The sequence below is a fragment of the Triturus cristatus genome, chromosome 3_1, assembly GCF_964204655.1.
Source record: "Triturus cristatus chromosome 3_1, aTriCri1.1, whole genome shotgun sequence".
NCBI lineage: Eukaryota > Metazoa > Chordata > Amphibia > Caudata > Salamandridae > Triturus > Triturus cristatus.
The window spans coordinates 679,100,568-679,120,671 of NC_140583.1; the positions used below are offsets into that span (position 1 = coordinate 679,100,568).

The 20,104-nt window shown below is 48.0% G+C and overlaps 1 protein-coding gene across 2 annotated transcripts in view; it reads right to left on the reverse strand.

Annotated features, from left to right (window-relative positions):
- Positions 1-20,104, reverse strand: part of PTDSS2 (phosphatidylserine synthase 2) — a 426,270-nt gene that overhangs the window by 258,928 nt on the left and 147,238 nt on the right. For both annotated transcript variants that reach the window (XM_085644752.1, XM_085644754.1), the window contains one exon: positions 7,881-8,015. In XM_085644752.1, coding sequence (XP_085500878.1) covers positions 7,881-8,015 — 135 coding nt within the window. The remainder of the gene's footprint in view (positions 1-7,880; positions 8,016-20,104) is intronic.

Consider the following 20,104-nt stretch of genomic DNA (forward strand, 5'->3'; position numbering starts at 1 on the left):
GGGAGGGATTTAGAAGACCTTTTGATTAGAACAGGTTTATCAGATGGCGTAGAAGGCTCAAAAGGAACCTTTGAAGAAGTTCTGTGGTGAGACTTTTCCCGATATTAACTGGAATGACAATGTGTTTCATGATGTGATTTTTTTAAGGGCCTTTTTTGGGTGTTCAGAAGGCTCCTTTTCCAATGATCGCTCTCTTTTTTGTGAGGGTATATGTGTGTGTCTCTGCCTCAGACACGGGATGGTCTTTAGATTCAAGCCTCTGCAACCACAATAGAAGTCTTCCCTCTCTATCCTTGAGGGTCTTCTGTGAGAAAGTGCAACATATCTTACAGTCTTTGACGGTGTAGTCAGGGTAGAGGCAATAAATGCACTTTTTAGGAGGATCATCAATGTAAAGTATTTTTGCCCCAGGTGTTACATGACCTGAATAATTCCCCTTTTGTATGGTCTAACATGTTCAGAAAGTCCCATGGGATAGAGAAAGTAATATATATCTGAGCTGATGGAAGCTTCTTGAAACCAGAAGAAATAACTGAGCAGAGTCCAGGGGAGACTCCCTTCAAACTAGGAGTGGTAGAAAATCTGAGGTAACTAGCCTCTGTAGGGAAGGTTCTAGAGGGTGCTATCACCGGATTGGCTGGTGTATAAGTTTGGTCTTTTTTAACAAAAAGGTTATAGCTAGGTTATTAAATTCATGACCTAGTGCCACCTTAGCTAATTGCTTTGTTAAAATAGAGTGTGGGTCTTCCACTTCGATGATGGGGAATGATTCAAGCATGTGGATCTATGAAAGATCCAATACTGGAGAAGCTGCTGTACCACCCAGAGTTACACCTTTAAATTGCTCATACAGTCCTTCTCTGAATCCTCTTTTGGGGTGGAGTTTGGTCTCAGCAAATGGTTGAAGTGGGACAGAGAAAATTGAGGTGAAGGGGGTGGAGGCCCAACAGTGAGGTGAAAAGGGAAACATGCTGGACACTGTTTTTGCCCACTCCACCCCATTTTCTGCTGGTACATCCCACTTTATCACTTGGGGTTGAAAAAAGTATCTGCAAGATAGTTTACTATTCCATACCTTTCATCTGCTTTTGCTTCCTTTTTAATCCTGAACTTCTTCCAAAAATCAAATGTGCACAAACAAGATCAGGAAAGTGGGGCGCAGTGTGCAAAACAGACATTCCTTCTAAGCTAGCCTAACATCTTAAAAGTTCTCATTGTAGTCAACCAGAGAGGGGTGCTCCACGACTCCAAGTGGATCGGTCACTAGAGGCCAGAAAAACATTCAGCTGCTCCTTAAAATCCCCAACCTCTGCTGCAGGTCTATTAAGTAGATCCTGTAGTGCCTTCAGGTAAAGACCTAGAAAGCCCCTCAAAAGTGGTACAGAACATCAAGATACAACACCTCAGAAGTTCCTGCACATATACCCTCACAAGCCCAGGGAGAAATTAGCCAGGCAGTTCACAGTCACTTTAGTCCTACTAGCAGTCCCCTCCACAAATCCTCTCAACTGATTAGACCGCAACCAATCCTCAGACTGTTCAAGAGAGCGGTTAGAAGGACTACCAGGCTCACAAGACTGCCTTTCAGTAATCAGAGCAATGCCTATATGAGAGGGCTTGTGCTGGCAAGAGCGGGAATGTTGAATCAAGAGCACAAGCTGCCCCAGATTGAGACAAATTTTGCTACTGGCTTTGCCAACAAGTCCACTTTGGGCCCTAAAGAGAAATGGTGGAAGAGTGCGCTGTCCAGGCATCCACGCTAACATATGAAGAACTGGTTGGTACAAACTCAGGCACCTGAAATAGTACAAAAAGAATTGTCTGGCCGGTCTAAATCGGAGTCAGAAAGAGACAACTGATATCAGAGCCCCATATAGCATCAAGCAAATTTTATGGCACATAAATATGTAATCCAACTCCGCCGCGAGTTGTATGATTCAGACAACCTTGATCTACTTCAAGAAAATTTGTTTAGATCAGATCATTACCTCATCTTATGGCCCACAGGGTCCTCCTACCCTTTTTGAGGACAGTAATCCTTAGCAAAATATTGAGGCTCTGCCTAATACTCTTTAACAATTGAAATGTGTGCAACCGGAAAATTGTGCAAGAAAAAGGAAATCATGCTAGTGACTGATCATTAGTGTCAGATTTCTATTATCAACTTCAATAGTCTTCAGGGGAAAGGCGTAACCAGTGTCCTTACCCTCTCAATGTCAAGGGTTCAGAATTTCTCCATGCTAAAACCTCCAATTTCTCAAAAACTCAGAAATCTCATGAATATATACCTCCTGTCAAGAAAAAACAAACTAAACAGGTGGAAAACAACTGCTGATCCCACAGACCTGTATAACTTTCGCCCAATCTCCAACATCCCCACCCTGGCAAATCTCCTAGAGAAATGTGTGCTGGCCCAACTCTGCAACCACATCAACTATTTCCAACTGCTGGACCAATGCCAATCTGGCTTCCGCACGGACCATAGCAGTCAGTCAGAACGCATATTGTCGATGATGCGCTAAGAATGCTGGACCACAACGAGTTGTCCCTACTGATCCTTCTTGACCTCTCGTCAGCATTTGATACTGTCAAACACGATAACCTAATTGACCTCCTGGAACACAGGATGGGGTTGTCGGGCAGGTGCTTAAAAAGTTCTCTTTGTTCCTCCTGAATAGATCTCAAAGCTTCAAGGTGAACCAATCCCTGTACCATCCTGCACCGGTTACACTGGGGGTTCCACAAGGTTCAGCACTCTCTCCCATGCTCTTTAACTAGTTCATGGAGCCTCGAACAGAAATTCAGATATCATCCAGCAACTCACTGTCACATGTATGCTGATGACACCCAACTATATTTGAAGATCGCCTCCCCTGAGGACATTCAGTCCCTCAATTCAGTCCTGCTGGAAACACAAAGCTGGCTGACACGGAACGACCTGAAGCTAAACGCTTTAAAAACAGAAACCCTCCTAATCTCACCCCACAAGCAATCCCCGGTCATGGAACAATGGCTCAATCAGATTACTGCTCTCAACTGTAGACCTCACCTCGTGGGCCTGCCATCCTCGCTTGGTATTATATTAGACTATAGTCTGAACATGCAAAAGCACATCAGCTCCCTCACCAAAAGAGCGAATTTTCAAATCAGCATCCTAAGGAAGCTCAAACCCTTTCTCGCTGCTCATGGCCTAAAGGTTGCAGTGCAAGCATTAGTGATCGCAAAGCTGGACTATGGCAGCACTATGATTTGTGGCATGCCTACAGTGAAAACGACCCCTCTTAGGGTGGTCCTCAATTCTGCTGCTAGGCTCTTAACAGGTACTAAAAAATACAACCACATGTCTCTGGACCTGCTGGCCCTGAAATGGCTCCCATATGAAGCTCGGATACAGTTGAAAATTGCTTGCATGGCACATAAAGCCATCCACATCAAGACCCCGTTGTACCTCACTCAGAAACTGGAGTGCACATATGGTACAAGGGCCTCCAGAAGGGCCAGCACCCTTTTACTCAAACCACAAAAATTAAAGAAAAAAAACTAAAAGACTGACAATGGAGCCATCTCAGGCATGGCGCCGAAGATCTGGAACTCTCTCCCCCCTTAAGTCAGGGTGATCCCTTCCACTGTCCGCTTCAAAATGGAAGTGAAAGGACTCTAGATGAAGAAATATCGGCTCCAGTCCGCCTGCCCCACTTGACTCAGGGTCCATAGCCGCTGTTTTGTAGCCCAGAGGCTTTGCTCGTGTGATTGTTGGAAATTTTTAAAAATGTTACTTTTCGCTTTGTTAACTCTGTATATTTACCTTTACCCTTCCTTGATGCATAATCTGTAAAGTGCTCTGATACCCTCGGTGGTCATGTTCGCGCTATATAAAACTTTATAAATAAATAAATAGGTAAAATATTAACCTGCTGAATGTCCCAAAATAAATTCCAAAGAAGTATGGCTTAACCTGATTTGCATATGGCCATGTCTGAACTGGGGTGGCGGAGTGAGCTAAAGAATGATTTAGCAAAATGGGGGTATTATTTCAAAATGTCAGGTTATTTACGAGCGCTCTCTTTTATACGTTCTTGTCACAATCCGAATATATCAGTAACGGTGCCACAGAAGAGGGAGAAACAACCCCTAAACCCTCTACAAGTGGGCCACGGCCCACTATATGAACAGAAAGCAAGACTGTGCACACGTTAAATTCACAGTGTCTGAGGCATATTACCATTTGTATCTAAAACAAAACCATACAACAAAACAATTGAGTAATGAGGGACCACAGGACGACCAGGTGAATTCAGTTTTCGGTTTTTATGATGTATTTCAGAATAATCCAGCCAGCCAACACGTGTTTCGTCATGGGGTACACACACCCCCGACTTCTTCAGGGCTTCTCGTAGTACGGCCAATATATCGGACCTTAAACCTGGTGATAATTCCGACCCAGGAGGTCTTATAATTCTGACGGAACCAGTGTGATTCAGCGTTATCAGTATGCAATCACAGTGAAATCCAAAACAGTCCGTAAGTTTGTGACACCGTTTTTTGACACTCAGGCTCAGAAGACGAGTACATCCATCCGTTAGCGCCCGGTGCTCTCCGCGTGTGTTTGCGAGTGTGAATGATGATGGATTAAACCCAGATCGATTGACTGGGGGTGAGTGTTTGCATTGCTCAAGTGCTCCGTCCATCATCCCCTTTGGATTTGCTTTGTTCGCCCTAAGTTGGCAGGGTATTCCCAGACGTGGGTCCCTTGCTCACTTTGCCACTGGATTCCAGATAGCCTGGCTGATGAGGGTTATGAACCTGAAACCAGTCCCAGGATGCTTGTTTCCAGTCCAGGGAAGACATGGCTTGACAGTTCGGGCTGGACTGTTCCCATGAGGCACAGGATCAGACTGATTTGCCTATGGCCATGTCTGAACTGGGGTGGCAGAGTGAGCTAAAGAATGATGATGGATTAAACCCAGATCGATTGACTGGGGGTGAGTGTTTGCATTGCACTCCGTCCATCATCCCCTTTGGTTTTGCTTTAACCTGGATGAGAGACATGCACCCAGGGAGGATCCAGGTTTCTGACCCGCTGAAGCTAGACAGGATCTCTATTCAATAATGGAGTCCCCTGAAAGACTGCATCATAGAACGTGGACTCCTCTGGTCGCTGCAAAGAAACCAAATAGCAAGTACTCAGTCAAGGATTCAAATGGTCTTATAACTGCAACTTTCTTTCCCCTACAAGTCCCCTCCAAGAGTTGCTGTATTCGATCTTTATAGCACAAGTTTTCCACTGAGATTTTAGAGGAGAAAGGAGTAGATATTTACTGACTTACAACACAAATAATTCAGATTCAGTCCTTCATAGATGCATTCTCTGTCACAATCACAGAGAGGCACCTTGCAGATCGTATGTTGTATTGTATCCCCCGCATCCATGCAATTCATTTACTAGTTAACAAATAGTTTACACAACATTTGCAACAATAACCACTAGGAATCCAAGAAGTATAGGAGCACAGAATATATTTTGATTGCAAAAAACTGTAAAATTCTTCTCACTTTTCTTTATCACTATGCTTACCTCTTATTTACATTTCTCTTTATCCATTTAGTGTGCTTGTTTTTCTGATGCATTGAAATTGGAAACCAAAGTGCGAGGAAAAAAAACATGATTTGCACAGAGCTCTATTGTATCTAACATTTAAGCTGTTGCACTGACAATTTTCACTACAGTGGCAGATGTGCCACACATCTTACTCCCTACAGGATCTAGCTATTTAATATATTTTTTAATAGGAACTGTAGAAGATAATGAAGTACAATGGTATTCCCTAGCTGCTGAAACAATAATAGAATCCGGTTCTGGATCGCACCATGAGAAAAGATGGTCTTGATCTAGAGCCTTGTACTTCTGTTGCAGTATAGCATGAACTGCTTTGGATGGTGTTTCCAAACTGCAAATCCTCTTCCTGTCCTCAAGGATTCTCCCTGATATCTAACAGTAGAGATACATCTCTGGAAGATGTGAATAAGAAAGACTTACTATACAGACACTATGTGAATAAAACTGTGCTTTTTTTCTACAACAGGACGGACATTTCACAAAGAGATATGGCATATCTCTATGAAAAGAAACATCCTGTTAGCAAACAGTAAATAAATGCTAATGCCAGAAAACATCAAGCAAAAGGTTTTAAGTTCAGGTTTGAAAAGATTTTTCCACAAAAAAAGGCGAGCTCAGTGATCCTGAATTATGTTGCCAGAAACCACAAAATGGAATTGAAGCAGTACTTTGTGATCAATACTGCTGAATGATGCCGACAGGTTCAGTAATATCTTTGTCCATGCTAGACCTCTATCTCAGTGGTACGTAGATCTTCCCTAAGACGAGAACAAAAGCATGACCTATAGAACTTAGCACGTTATTGGATTTTGAATGGCAAGACATTTAACCAGTCACTACTTCTTATAGAACTCCTGTAAGGGCTGATCGGGCTATAGCAAAACAGTATTTCTGGACCTACCCTTGGTATTGTTGAGGAGGGATGTGGTGATAAGATGCTTGATTTTTTTGGAGGACTTCAATATGGATAGGGAGGCTCTCATGGCCATTGGTATGAAAAGTGGAAGTGCTGGAAGGTCGGGATGAGAAATTCTTAAATTTCTGTCAGGAGGCAAAGGAGATTTTTTTTAAACAAAGCCATTGCATTGTTAATTTCTTAGTCTTTGGCAAATGTAAACTAGAAGAATGATCATAGCTGAAATTTTGTGGCAAAGCAAATGGATGCGCTAAGCCAGGACAGGTAATATGATTGTGATAAATGCCACTAAATGGAGTAGGTGTTGTCGATGAGGGTATAGCATAACCACGTCTCTGCAAACCTTAAACAATTATCAAGAAGAACTGGTGGGTCTGCAATCCTTGTGCAACAGTCTGCCCTTCTTGCTTTGGTACAGGATGTCTTCTAGCTATGGAAGTCAATCTAGAGAGCAACTCTCTAGTAAGGTTTTCCATCATTTATTAGTCCATGTGTTTAATTTGTCAAGCTCACCAGTGAATCTGTTTTTTTTCTTTCGTCAAATTTAGTTTGGATTTGTAGGTTAAGACAGAAGCCAGCTGGTCAGTTGTGGCTTTTAATCTGTGGTGGTCAGTTATGTCCGTCTGTGACTCAAATGGATGACATACCAATGCCATTAAATTTTGATTTAAGGTGTTGCAATCCCATTTCATTTACTTGATCCGAGACAGAAACTTCCTCTGTTTTGGGAGTGCATTAAGTTTGACATTACCTTCACTCAGGACATCATTTGTATGAATCACCTCTGTGATTCTGGGATTGCTGACATCAGAAGACCTAAGCTGTGGCCACATTTGTGGTAGGATTGCCTTGATATCTGCATATAGCCTAAACTATCCACAACACCAAGGAATCCATTAACCAAGGAATGTGACTTATATTCAGTTTAAGGTTTCCCAGGATGACTGTGCATTTTGAGATTATTATGAAAGACTCAAACACAGGTTCTTGGATTTTCATGCAAGATCTGGAGTCACGACTATACTGCCTCCCCAACTCCTTAGTCACTTTTTTGATCAGAATGGTTAAGATTTTATGGGAAGAATCGGATGTGAACATTTCATGTATCTAACAGTTTTATACAGCGCTAAAGCATAAAAGGCATTCGTGTTTCGGGGTTTTTAGACACATTCCTTTGGATCGTATACTCATTTCATGAACAATTATTGCTACTCATACAACCTTTGTATGAAGGTCATTTTAACACTTCAACTGGAAGCAAAAAAACACTCCGTATCATCAGCAAGGTGCCCAACATTGAAATGTGAACGCATCTGTTACGACCTGAACAAGAATATAGATTCTTACCCACAGATTGTGATATGGATCCGTTTTATTGCCAGGATCATATATGAGACAATTTCCTCCATAGTCTCTTTCTGGTAGGGCAACACCTAATTTTGGATCAATAAACTTCATGAATTGTCTCCCATCCTGAACAGTCTGAAAAAGTAAGTTGTGTTAGTGGTAGAATATATAACAAAAACCAACAGTTATTAACAAGTATTAATTCTTGATTTTGGACTTAATTGAACAGAAATAGCTGGCTACTGGTAAGCATCACAAAGACACTGTATGCATTTTATAATGAATTGTTATTTCACTGCATTATAAAAAGGTATAATTCAGGTATGTATTAACAGGACATTTTTATGCCCAGTACATGAGCAATAAATTAAGTTATTCTCCTAAAACTTGCTACGTTATTGGTAGCAAACAGAAAAGATGCTCAACAGGATCATAACCTTAATAAAATGTTTTTCCCAGCGCTCAGTGGTTTGGGGAAATCTGTAAATTCTCTTTTATATCAATCAGAAGCCACAGCCATGCAAAAGCTGTTTCTATGTATGCAAAAAAATATATATATTCCGGGGAGCAAAATACCATTAAGTAATATTCCTTATGCAACTAACCTGAATATAAGCAGTACAAATCTGCCTTAAGAGTTTTTGATGAAAACTTTCATTAAAGAAATAGATTTTTTTTTTTTTTTTTTTGAAACCGTTTATTGCAGTCTGAAAAAGTTACAGGTATGGGCCTACAACCACCCAGCCGGCCGCTAGAGTGACAAAAGCATATGACATACATACAGCAAGAGTCTCTTGGCGGTGCAGATTGGTAAAGCAGGAGACATCAATAGCGCAGGCCGCATAACTCCAAGCCCACAATACGGTTTCCTTTTATCAAAACAGAACAACACAAAAAACCACACCCGCAAGGCAACCCGCAATCCAAAGTGACGGCACGTGCTCCGTAAGTGGGGGATCCCAACCAGCAGCAAAACTCTGAAGAGGGGAATGGGAGTAGATCAGGGACTGGGGAACCACGTGCCCACGGCTGAGGGAGGGGGGTCGGCTAGGGGGACGGAGCTGGCGAGGCAGCCGGTAGCAGTGGCGGCTCACAAATACCCCCGCGGTAGGCGTTCCAGGGGCCCCAGATTTTCACCCACGCCCCAGGCTTACCCCTCGCCACATACACCACCTTTTCACGAAACATACACCAATCCATATGTTCTTTCCAGGCCAACACCGCCGGGGGCCTCTGGGATCCCCACAATTGAGCAATGTCACGCTTAGCTATCATGTATCCCAGAGTCACCCACCGCGTCTGCGGGACCGAATAGTCATTTGGTTCCCACACATTCAGCAAGCATCTCCTCGCTTCAGGCAACAGCGCGACACGCGTAACCACACGCAGAACCTCATGCACACCACGCCAGAATCGCTCCACCTTTGGGCACTCCCACAGTATATGCATGAAAGTTGCCAAAGCACCACAGCCACGCTTACACAATCCGTCACCAGCAAAGCCCATACGTAGAAGCCTTGGCCCCGTCACGTAAACCCGGTGAAGGATCTTAAGCTGGACGAAGCGAAGGCGAGCCGGGATGGCCACCTCCTTCGGAGAGGCCACCGCGGAAATCCAATCCTCGTCGTCCAGTTCCAGCCCGTCGGCAACCCAGGCCTCGCGGAGACTAGTCAGCAGGCACGATCTGTCGTTGATCAGTTTTTTATATATAAGGGAGATTGTGCTGTCTGGGACATGGCCATCCAGCACTCTGTCCTCCAGGGGGGAAGACTCCGGAATGGACGCGACATCCGGAAAGACGGAGCCCAGCGCGTGGCGGACTTGTAGGTACCAAAAGTACTCACTGCCTTGCAGCTGAAACTCCGTCTGCAGCGTCTCAAAAGTTTTGAATCCCCCCTTCGTCCAGAGATCTCCCACCGTGCTGATTCCGATCGTGTCCCACTTCTCGAAGCCCTTCGATGTCCACAGGGAGCCCAACCTCTCAGACGCATATAGCGGTGACGCCCGGGTCAAACGGTCCTTCCACCCCATAGCTGCATTAGCCGCGTGCCAGACACGCACCATGACACGCGTCGGTCCCGTCAGACGGGAGTCGGGCGCGCCAGAGTAGAGCGCTCGATTGTAATCGCCACCGGGCAGGAGCATCTTGTCCATTTCAAATGCCGGGTTCAAGGCGGGCCCGTAAAGGCCATGATTAATTGCAGCTAGTTGGGAGGCCCAGTAATACCGTTTAATGTCCGGGAGGGCGACCCCCCCATCGTACCACGGGAGCGTCAATTTAGCCAGAGCAATGCGCGGCCTCCCGTCCCAGAACAGGCGCCGCTGGAGGCTCTCCGCCTCACGGAAGTAGCGCGCCGGAACCAAGTCCATAGTGTTCTGGAGGGCGTACAGAAAGCGCGGCAAGGACATCATCTTAAACAAGGCCGCTCGGCCAAGCGGCGAAAGCGGAAGACGCCGCCAACGCGCAACGTCCTCCTTCAAGCGCTGGAGGGGGGGTAGCAAGTTCCGCTCATAGCGGGCCTCCGGGTCTAGAGTAATATATATACCCAGGTACCGGAACCCCTGGGAGGCAATCTGGATCGGGCAGTCCCGTGGTAGGGCCGGAGCCTCCCCGGAAAGCACATATACGCAGGATTTCGCCCAGTTGATGACGAGGCCTGAGTTACGACCGAAGGAGCGCAAAACATCAACCAGGACAATCAGCGATTTACGCGGGGAGGCGAGATACAAAAGGATATCATCGGCGTAGAGGGATACGCGGTCCTCATGCTCGGGGGTCCAGCGGAGACCACGGATAGAAGGGTGCCACCGTAGCCACTCCGCCAAGGGCTCCAAGGCCAGTGCAAACAGGAGCGGCGACAAGGGGCAACCCTGACGCGTGCCCCGCCCCAGCGCGAATGGGGCCGAGACTCGCCCATTCACCACCACCTGCGCCAATGGGCCCGAATACAACAATTTGACCCAGCTAATGAATCCCGGTCCAAATCCAAATTTCGCCAGCATCGCCCAGATGTATGGCCATTCAAGCGTGTCAAACGCCATGGTGGCGTCTAAGGACGCCAAGATGGCCGGCTCCCGCACAAACGGGACACGCGCGAGCACCCCGTGCAAGCGTCGCAGATTAAGAGCCGTGTTGCGGTGGGGTATAAAGCCAGATTGGTCTTGGTGGACCAAATCGCCCACCACGCCGACCAACCGGTTGGCCAACACCTTGGCGAGGATTTTGGGCTCCGCGTTCAAGAGCGAGATCGGCCTATAGGATGTGACCCGCTCACGGGGTCTCCCCTCCTTGTGGATCACCACGATTGTGGCCAGACGCTGGTCCGGCGGGAGGGAACCCTGCGAGTGGGCCGCCAGGAACATCGCGCGCAGGTGGGGCGCTAGTACATCCGGGCGTAGCTTGTAAAGCTCGATGGGGATACCATTGGGGCCCATGGCCTTGCCGGATGCAACCGAGCGAATAGCCAGGGCAATTTCGTCCGAGGTGGGAGGAGCGTCCAGCAAATCCCTGTCCTCCACCGTAAGGGAGGGCAGCGCGATGTCCCGAAGCAGGGCATGGGAATCTTCCTCCGAGCAGGGGGAAACCGGGGAGTACACCTCGCGGAAGTAATCCGCGAAGCAGGAGACAATGGCTTCCGGCTCGGTGACACACGCACCATCCATCCTCTCAATCAAAGGAACCACACGACTCGCTCTCTCCCTCTTATCCAACCACGCAATCAATTTGCCAGCCTTATCACCCACATCATACAATCGCCCCTGCTGCTCTCTACTGAGGCCCCTGGCCGCCTCCGTGACGAGGGCCCTATAGGCCGCCTGCTTGAGGTGTAGAACATGCAGCTTGGCATCCGTTACCCCGCTCCCCAGGTCACCCTCCAGTTCCGCAATCTCGGCCTCCACCCGGGTCACTTCCTCCCGCTCGCGCCTCCGGGCATGGGAGATAAAGGAGAGGGCCTCCCCTCTGAGAACTACCTTAAAAGCCTCCCACAGGGAGATGGCCGCAGGGACAGACCCCACATTCTCGTCAAAATATCGCTGTAAGGATTTGATCAAGTCGGCACGAATGGTGGGGTCGCGCAAATACCATGCATTGATTGGAGCCACCCTGCCCTCCCCCCTCGGGACGACATCAAAATGTAACAGCAATGGGGAGTGATCTGAAATACCCCGCGCCAGATGGCACACCTCCCCCACCCTCCCAGCATAGGCCGCCGGGACAAGGATGTAATCAAGCCGCGAGAGGCTACCATGGGCACCCGAGTGGAAGGTGTATTGCAGCTGTGCGGGATGCTTTAGGCGCCAGCAATCCACCAGGCCCAGTGTGTCTAAAAGGCCGGACAGCCACGCCTGTGCCCGGGGGAGGTCCCTAGGGGGATGACGATCCATAGACCCAGAAGCTACCGCATTAAAGTCCCCCCCAACCACCAGCAGGCCACCCGGAAGGTCCAGGAGGAGGCGCCCCAGGTCCGCAAATGTAGTAGCTTGTAACCCAGGCGGGACGTACACTGATATAAAAATAAACACTCTACCCTCCATTCTACCCACCAGGACAGTGTAGCGTCCCCTCTCATCATGGCGCACCTCATCAATCTCCAACGGGAGCGAGTTCTTGATCATGATACCCACCCCCCGCGAGCCCGAAGTGAAGCCCGAATGGGCCACCAAACGATAGCCCCGCCGATTCATAGCATGAAAGGAGTTACCTATAAGGTGTGTCTCCTGCAGGAAGACAACATCTGGTGAAATACGTTTCAAGTACTGCAGGACCACACCACGCTTAATCCTATCCCCCAGGCCGTTGACATTCCATGACAACAAAGTCAAATCCCTACCCCCCATCGTACGTGGAAACAATCAGTCGTCCCCCACAGAGCATCCTGAGAGCAACAATACAGTAGCGGGTTTGCCTTGCGGTGCAAACAAACAACACACCCCTCCCACCCCCCCATCCCAACAGAACTCCCCCCTCCCTGCACCCCTGCATGAGCCCAGACAGCCCCCCCAAAGTGCAGTGTGCCTGTCGCCCCATAGATGAAAACTAACTAGTCCCCCAGAGGAGGAGGGAAGCCCCCAACAGACCCCGAACGACCTCCATAGGAGGGGAACATATACGATCAATAAATGGTAAAGGAATGTTGTCCAGAGCAAGGCCTATTATTCACCCCTCAATTCTGATCCGGCGGGCCCTCCCCGCTGACCGCACCCCCCCCACCCCCTCGGCCCCGATCTCCAGGCAGAGTGTCCAACCAGTCCCCAGCCGCCTCGGGCCGGTCAAAGAAGTGCGTGCGACCCTCCACCTCCACCCTCAGCTTAGCTGGAAAAAGCATTGAGTACTTAAGGTTCAGGTCCCGTAAGCGACGTTTAACACCGAGAAAACTCAGTCTCTGCTTTTGGACCGCCAGAGTAAAGTCTGGGTAGAAATGCACATCCATGTTATCAAGCTTGACCGGTCCCTGTTGCCTGGAGGTCTGCAGGATAGCGTCTCTGTCCCGAAAGTTAAAAATCCGGGCAATGAGAGGCCGTGGCGGGGCACCGGCCTTAGGTCTGCCCCCAGGGACCCGATGAGCACGTTCCACCGCAAAAAGCTTACTCAGCCCCCGGGGCTGGAGATGGGCGAGGATCAATTCTTCCACAAAAAGATCTGCCGCCTCCGCCTCTCGTCCCTCCGGCACCCCCACAATACGAACATTATTCCTCCGGGCCCGACCCTCGGAATCCTCCAATCGCCGGTCCATCAGGGCGCTCGCCTGGCCGAGCCGGCGCACCTCCTTCTGGAGGGCCACCACATCCGTCGTGAGGCCCGTTGTGGTGTGGGCCAGGGAATCGACCCGGTCGTTCGTTTTGGACAAGTCAGCCCTCACGAGGCTCACATCCACAAGGACCGAGTCTATTTTTTGCGCTAGGGTGTCGAAGCGCTGGTCCACCGAGGCCTTCATCTCTGCGATGGCGCCCATGACGTCCCGGAGGGTCAGATCCACCGGCTGAGCAGATGCCTCCGTCGGGCCCGCCGGGGATGTGCGCGATGTCTCCGGAGATCCCTTCTGGAGAGTGTAGCGGTCCATACTGTTGGATTGGTGCGCCGGGCCACGGCGGGTCGTCTTCACCTTCGCCCGGTCGCCATCTTGTTTGGTGGACATGCTTGCTCTCCCACCGTCGTGCCAATCTCCTTAAACGGGGCGATAAACCAGTGCACGGGTTCCGGGGGGGGGGGGAGGGCGACCACTGGACCACAGGACGACCCACAGCCGGCGGGTCAGCCGGGCACCTTGACAAGGCCACACCACCGCACCCCGCTCCGCAACCCTACCTCGCTTGAGGGCAAGGGGGGCGCAAAAGCGAAAGTGAAAGTGCGGGGTACGCGAGTCGCCCAGCCTTGCCCGCCGCTGTTGTTCACTTTGTCCCCGGATCGCCCCACTACTCCAATCCGGGGGGCCGGCGCGGAGAAGGCCGCAACCTTCGATCGGTGCTCCCACCGGTGTCCGGGGTCCGATTCGAACCCGAAAAACGGGTGGCGCCTCAGCTCGGGTTCACAGACACAGTCCCCTCAACAAGGACAGGATATCGCCAGGATTAATTCAGGAGGTCGCGGAGGTCCTCGGGAGCCTCGCACCTACGCGGCCATCTTGGTTGCGCGCTAGGCTCCTCCCTCAAGAAATAGATTTTTGAAGGATGCTTAATCAACTAGAAGCTGACAAAATCTTCAAAGAACTTACTTATCTCTGGCAATACTATTTCTGGTTTATAATCTATCTAAAAGTAGATTCCTCACCTTAGAACAGAGCCATAATGCCAGACAGGATTCAGGAAAACTTTGTAGCAGCAGTCAAACGCGACTATGGGTGGCATCGTACAGCTCAGCACTGACTCACGCTGATATCTGTTCCTTGTGTTCACCCTTTCTGCACCTTCAGATGCAGTCGGATAAATTGTTGGTAAGTGAAAAAGTACTAAGTTGTGATCTTTTTAGATCTAAAAAGAGGACAATCCACAGAAAGAGGAGACGTGAGATCAGTGAGGAATCTTTAGTAGGCAGAGTGCCCACCAGAAACAGCATTATTGAAGGTAACAGAATAGTTATCAGAAGAATAATTTAAAGTTGAGGACTTAGCAGATAGAAATAGTAGCACCTCCTAAACGTGGGGGGTCTGTGCAGTAGGATCAAACCAAAATGTCTTGCAATCAAAGTGTCCTTCTGGCTGGATCAGGCGGTCAGTATTTTGTTAGCATATGCTTGGAGTCCCAATACGCAGCTTATCAGCTATCAAGGGCAGGCACTCCTTTTGCCAGCCCATTGAGAGAGGCCTTAGCCCTAGTGGAACAGGCTATCAGACAATCTGGGACAGTTTCTTGAACAGTGGGCAACCAATATTAATTTTAAGGGCTATCCCCCTCAACGGGGTCCTCTTAAGCACAGCAAACACCTTGGTGCACCTGGTTGTTGATGTAAAAAATGGTGGTGGTGTTGTCTGTTTGAATCATAAGGTCTTTTGATTGTAAAGACAGAAGGAAAGCTTTGAGAGCCTGAAGAACTCCTTTCAGTTCTAACAGATTTATGCATTTTTTTTTCCTATTTGGTACTATAGACCTGGAATAGCCAGATTGTTCATTTGGGCATAAAGTGACGCATCTGTGGTGTTAGACTGAGATGGTGTTATTTTCTAAAAAGGTACCCCCATCAGCAGACTAAGAGTTGGCCCACCAAAAAAGAGACATGCATGAATTGTCAGGAGAATCAAATCTTCCCAGAGACCGGTCCACTGAAACCATTGATTTTTTAGGCACATTTAGAGATGCCTCATATGTAGGTGTGCGTTTGGGACTAAAGTGATGCAGGATGCCATTGATCCTAGAAGAGATGCTACTTTGCGAACCGTTGGTTTGGTCCGCTGCAAGATTTGAATACATTTAATTTGAATTGATAACACTCTCTCCTCTGAAGGATACACACTTTCGTTCTGAGCGTCTAGAGTCACTACCAGAAGGTAAGACACTGAACTGGTGTTGAGATGGACTTTTCTACATTGACCTGTAGACACAGTTTTGTCAGAAGAAATTTTGTGGTGGCATAGTCTTCTTTCACTTTGTGGGAAGAATCTCCTCTTAAGAGCCAGTGGTCCAGGTATGGATATATAAAAATAACTTATTTTCTTAGTTGTGCCGTTACCATTGTCACTTGAGAAGAGTCAGAAGAGATGACTTTAGACCAAAAGGAAGTACTACATCCTGATAGTGGTGCACAGCTACCACAAACCTCAGAAACGGTCTGTGATGAGGTAGTATAGGAATGTGAAAGTACACATCCTGAAGGTCTACTGCACAGAGCTAATCATTTCTTCTTAAGTGCAGGAACATTTCTCTTTCTTAATACATCCTTTTGTTGAGGTACCGGAGATCCAGAATTGGACAGAACTGACTGAGCTGATTTTTCTTTTTGACAAGGAAATACCTCAAGCAAATCCCTTTGTTCTTTTGATGTTGAGGGACTTTTTTATTGTTTTTTTCTGCAGTAGGAGTGCTGTTTCTTGTTTGAGGTCGCGTAAATGGGCAGTCATGAGTTGCTGTGGAGGGACTAGTGGTGGAATGCTTGTGAAACAGAGTGCATAGCCGTTCTGAATAATATTTAGGACCCATTTGTCTGTTATATTCTTCTACTCTTCCAGGTAATGTTTTACTGCTCCCCCACTGGAGTGGGATACTGTGGACGGGGTATTTGAACCTCATCATTTTTACCGAGATTTTGTTCCCCTGTTCTGCGAGGGTTTATGTGGTGAGTATCGTCTCCTCTGGTATCGGCTATGAAATGGCCTTTGAGCCAGTCGTTCTTGATATGGATAGGGCCAACTAGGGTTTTGAACCCTATGGTAGAAGCCCACTGCTTTGAGTGTTTCAGCTTCTTTAGGAGCATTTTCTCCTCCACTTGCTGTCCGAAGAGGGAGGCTCCTAAAAAAGGCAAGTTGGCAATCTTTAGCTGGCAGTCTGGTTTTAAAGATTAAGGCCTTAACCAAGATGTACGCTACAGAGAAATGCCATCTGAAAAATCAGTGGCCTAAACCTCCACGGAGTCCAATGTGGCACTGATGGACTCATTTGAAATCAGGTAACCCTCTTTAATCATCTCTAGATTGTCTTGTTGCCTGTGATCTGGCAGGTCAGCCATGAATGATTTCAAGCGTTCCCAAATCTCCTGATGGTATCTGCCCAATAATGCTGCTGAATTGGTAAAGCATAAATGTGTAGCTGCTGTGCCACACATTTTCTTCCCAATGGCATCCATCTTTTTGCTTTCTCGATGTGTAGTTCTAGGTTGTGGAGTTTCAAGTATCACAGACCGTGACGGCGGTGGAGTGTCAACTTCAATGTTAAATTTAGATGCTCCTCTGACTATGCATCTTGAATGACGGGGAGTGGGGTGGAGAGGTCGGCATATATTATGTTACGGTTGTATTCGAAGATCCTGTCCCTGATCGTGTTGACAGAGATAATGAGAGTCTGGCGGACTGAGTTCTTGGGGGTGGCGTTGTGACAAGTGAGGGGGCCTTCCATTTGTGAATTGGTGACATTGAGGTCGCTCTTGCGTGCAGTTGCACCGGAGATATGCGTAGAGGTTGCAAAGAAACCTGTAGAGGATCAATAGGTGGAATAATAGGGCGGACTGGGGAAAGACGCGTGTCTCATTCAGATGATGGAGGGTCCATACGTTGAGATGTTGCTGACCAATGTGAGGAAGAAGACATTTCCATCTAAATGACATTTGACGTCCAGAGTGGAATGATCAACATCGTACAATGTGTCTTAGACATGGCCTAAGTCCTTGGTGGAGAGATATGTCTCTTCGATACAGAGTGAGAATGCTGCTTCAACGTCAATAGTGGAGATTGACGCTGATTAGCATGTTCTTAATGTCGAATTATGGGACTTTCATGTCGACCGGTAAGATCTTGACGCTGGATGATGTGATGCAGACACTGATCTAGAGCGACACTGTTGCAGTGACGGTCTTCCGCCTTGAGGAAGGTCTTGTCCCCGGTCTTGACGTCGAACTGCGACTATGTACGAGTCCCATTGACATTTGACCCTTCCTTTGGAGGCAAGCAGGATGGGACCAGGCCTCTCAATGTCAAAGACTTTGACGCCGGCGGAAGGCAGTGATTGAAATGAGGACTGCGCTGGTGTCAAGAGGGGGGATTTTTAGGTTTCGCCTGCACAGCACTTGCGCTGTGCTTCAGAAATCTATTGTTATTAATAAAAACTTGAAAGTGACTTGCATCCCATCCCACCTCCTCTCTTTTCTGGCTTCTCATTGGTTCCTCACCATATGGGGGACAAACCAGGCAAACTGCTGTCGTGGCTGATCCGACAAGATGCAGTCCTCACGACAGTGACGTCTATCAAGACCGCGCGAGGCATCACTGTACATACACAACATGATATACACAGTACCTTTGTGGAACACTATTCTGAACTGTACAAGACTTATCTGCAAGCTACGGACGCGTACATTCGGGACTTTCTCTCCACCCTCGCATTACCACAACTGACACAGAGTCAGCAAGAGGAACTGGACGCTCCTTTGCTACCAGAGGAAATTAAGGATAGTATCTTTTCCCTTTAAAATGGCAAGTCCCCGGATCCGGATGGACTTCCGGTTGAATTTTATAAAGCTTACTCAGGCATATTAATACCAGAATTGCATTGGGTGTACACAGGGGCATTGAAAGACTCGCCACTCACGCCTACGCAAAATGAAGCGCTGCTGATCTCCCTTCTGAAACCGGGCAGAGATCCTGATCTCCTAGGCTCCTATCGCCCGCTTGCTTTGTTTAACACAGACTATAAGATATTAGCCTCTATCCTAGCTAAGAGACTAGCCACGTTTGTAAAGACTTTAATCCACCACAATCAAAACGGATTTGTCCAGACCAGAAGTACTTCTTTTAACATACGTAGATTATTCAGGCTCCAGCCATACGCGTCAGAACGCTGGCCACGTTCAGGTTGTCTGGTACTAGACCTGGAAAAGGCCTTCAACTCAATGGAGTGGCACTATCTTGCAGTGGTTCTGCAAAAGTACGAGCTTGGGGACGAATATTTACATCTGGTGCAACTGCTGTACCAGCGCCCTACGGTGCGAGTCCACACGGGTAAGCTCATCTCTGACGCAATACACGTTCGGAAAGGTACCAGACAGGGATGCCCCCTATCCCCGCTGCTATTTTCCCTTGCTATGGAGCCACTGGCAGTTCTGCTCCGGGAGAGCGGTATGGAATGGGGCACTCCTCTAGGCTATGGACTCCACGCAGTGTCCTTATATACGGATGACCTGCTGTTATATATCAAAGACCTGCATGCTATACCTCCAGCTATATCTACATTGTTTCGTAGGTTTGAAGCAGTATCGGGACCCCGAGTAAACTGGGCTAAGTCGGGCGTTATATCTTTCCAAAACGACGTGGCGGAGGCTGACGTAATCATTAACGGTACCACACTCACTTGGTATCCGACTACGTTCAGATATCTAGGAGTTTACATATATAGGTCCCCAGTGGATACACTGGATGGCAACCTGGTACGCGCCATCTCATCTGTTAAGGCACAGATGCAGTTCTGGAAGACCCTCCCATTAAATGTCATGAGTCGTATTACCTTAGTCAAATTGATAGTATTACCGAGACTACTGTATTACTTCGCGAACCTGCCTGCATTGCAGAAATTATATGCGCCACCTGAGCAAAGGGGTTTAGCAGTTCCGCATTTGGAACTCTACTGCCTAGCTGCCCAGCTACAATGGATCACAAAATGGTTGTGTGGCAGGAACCCATCGGATACAGCAACCGAGTCGCTCTCGTGGACGCAGTCCCAAATATATAGTTAGTTTCATCCACTGGCAAAACTTCCCTGTCCAAAGCAGGTCCATAAAGGGCTGGCTCATAGATGCTTCCGTAGAAGTCTGCAGCTCACCAAAGACACGATCCCTCATGCCCAGATACTGCCACTCATTGGGACACCCAGAGGCGGAGGCACAGTGACAGACGTAGCACTGTCAGCCTGGCGTGAGGCTGGGGTGGAAACAATGGAAGCCCTATATGTAGATGGCTCTCTTGTGCCCTTTGAGACTCTGCAAGCAGATGGTGGTATACTGGCGGGACAGTTCCTCCTATATGCAGATATTGTACGGACGTTGACGCTAGCATGGGGAAATCTGACAGCTGAGCCGCCAACACACC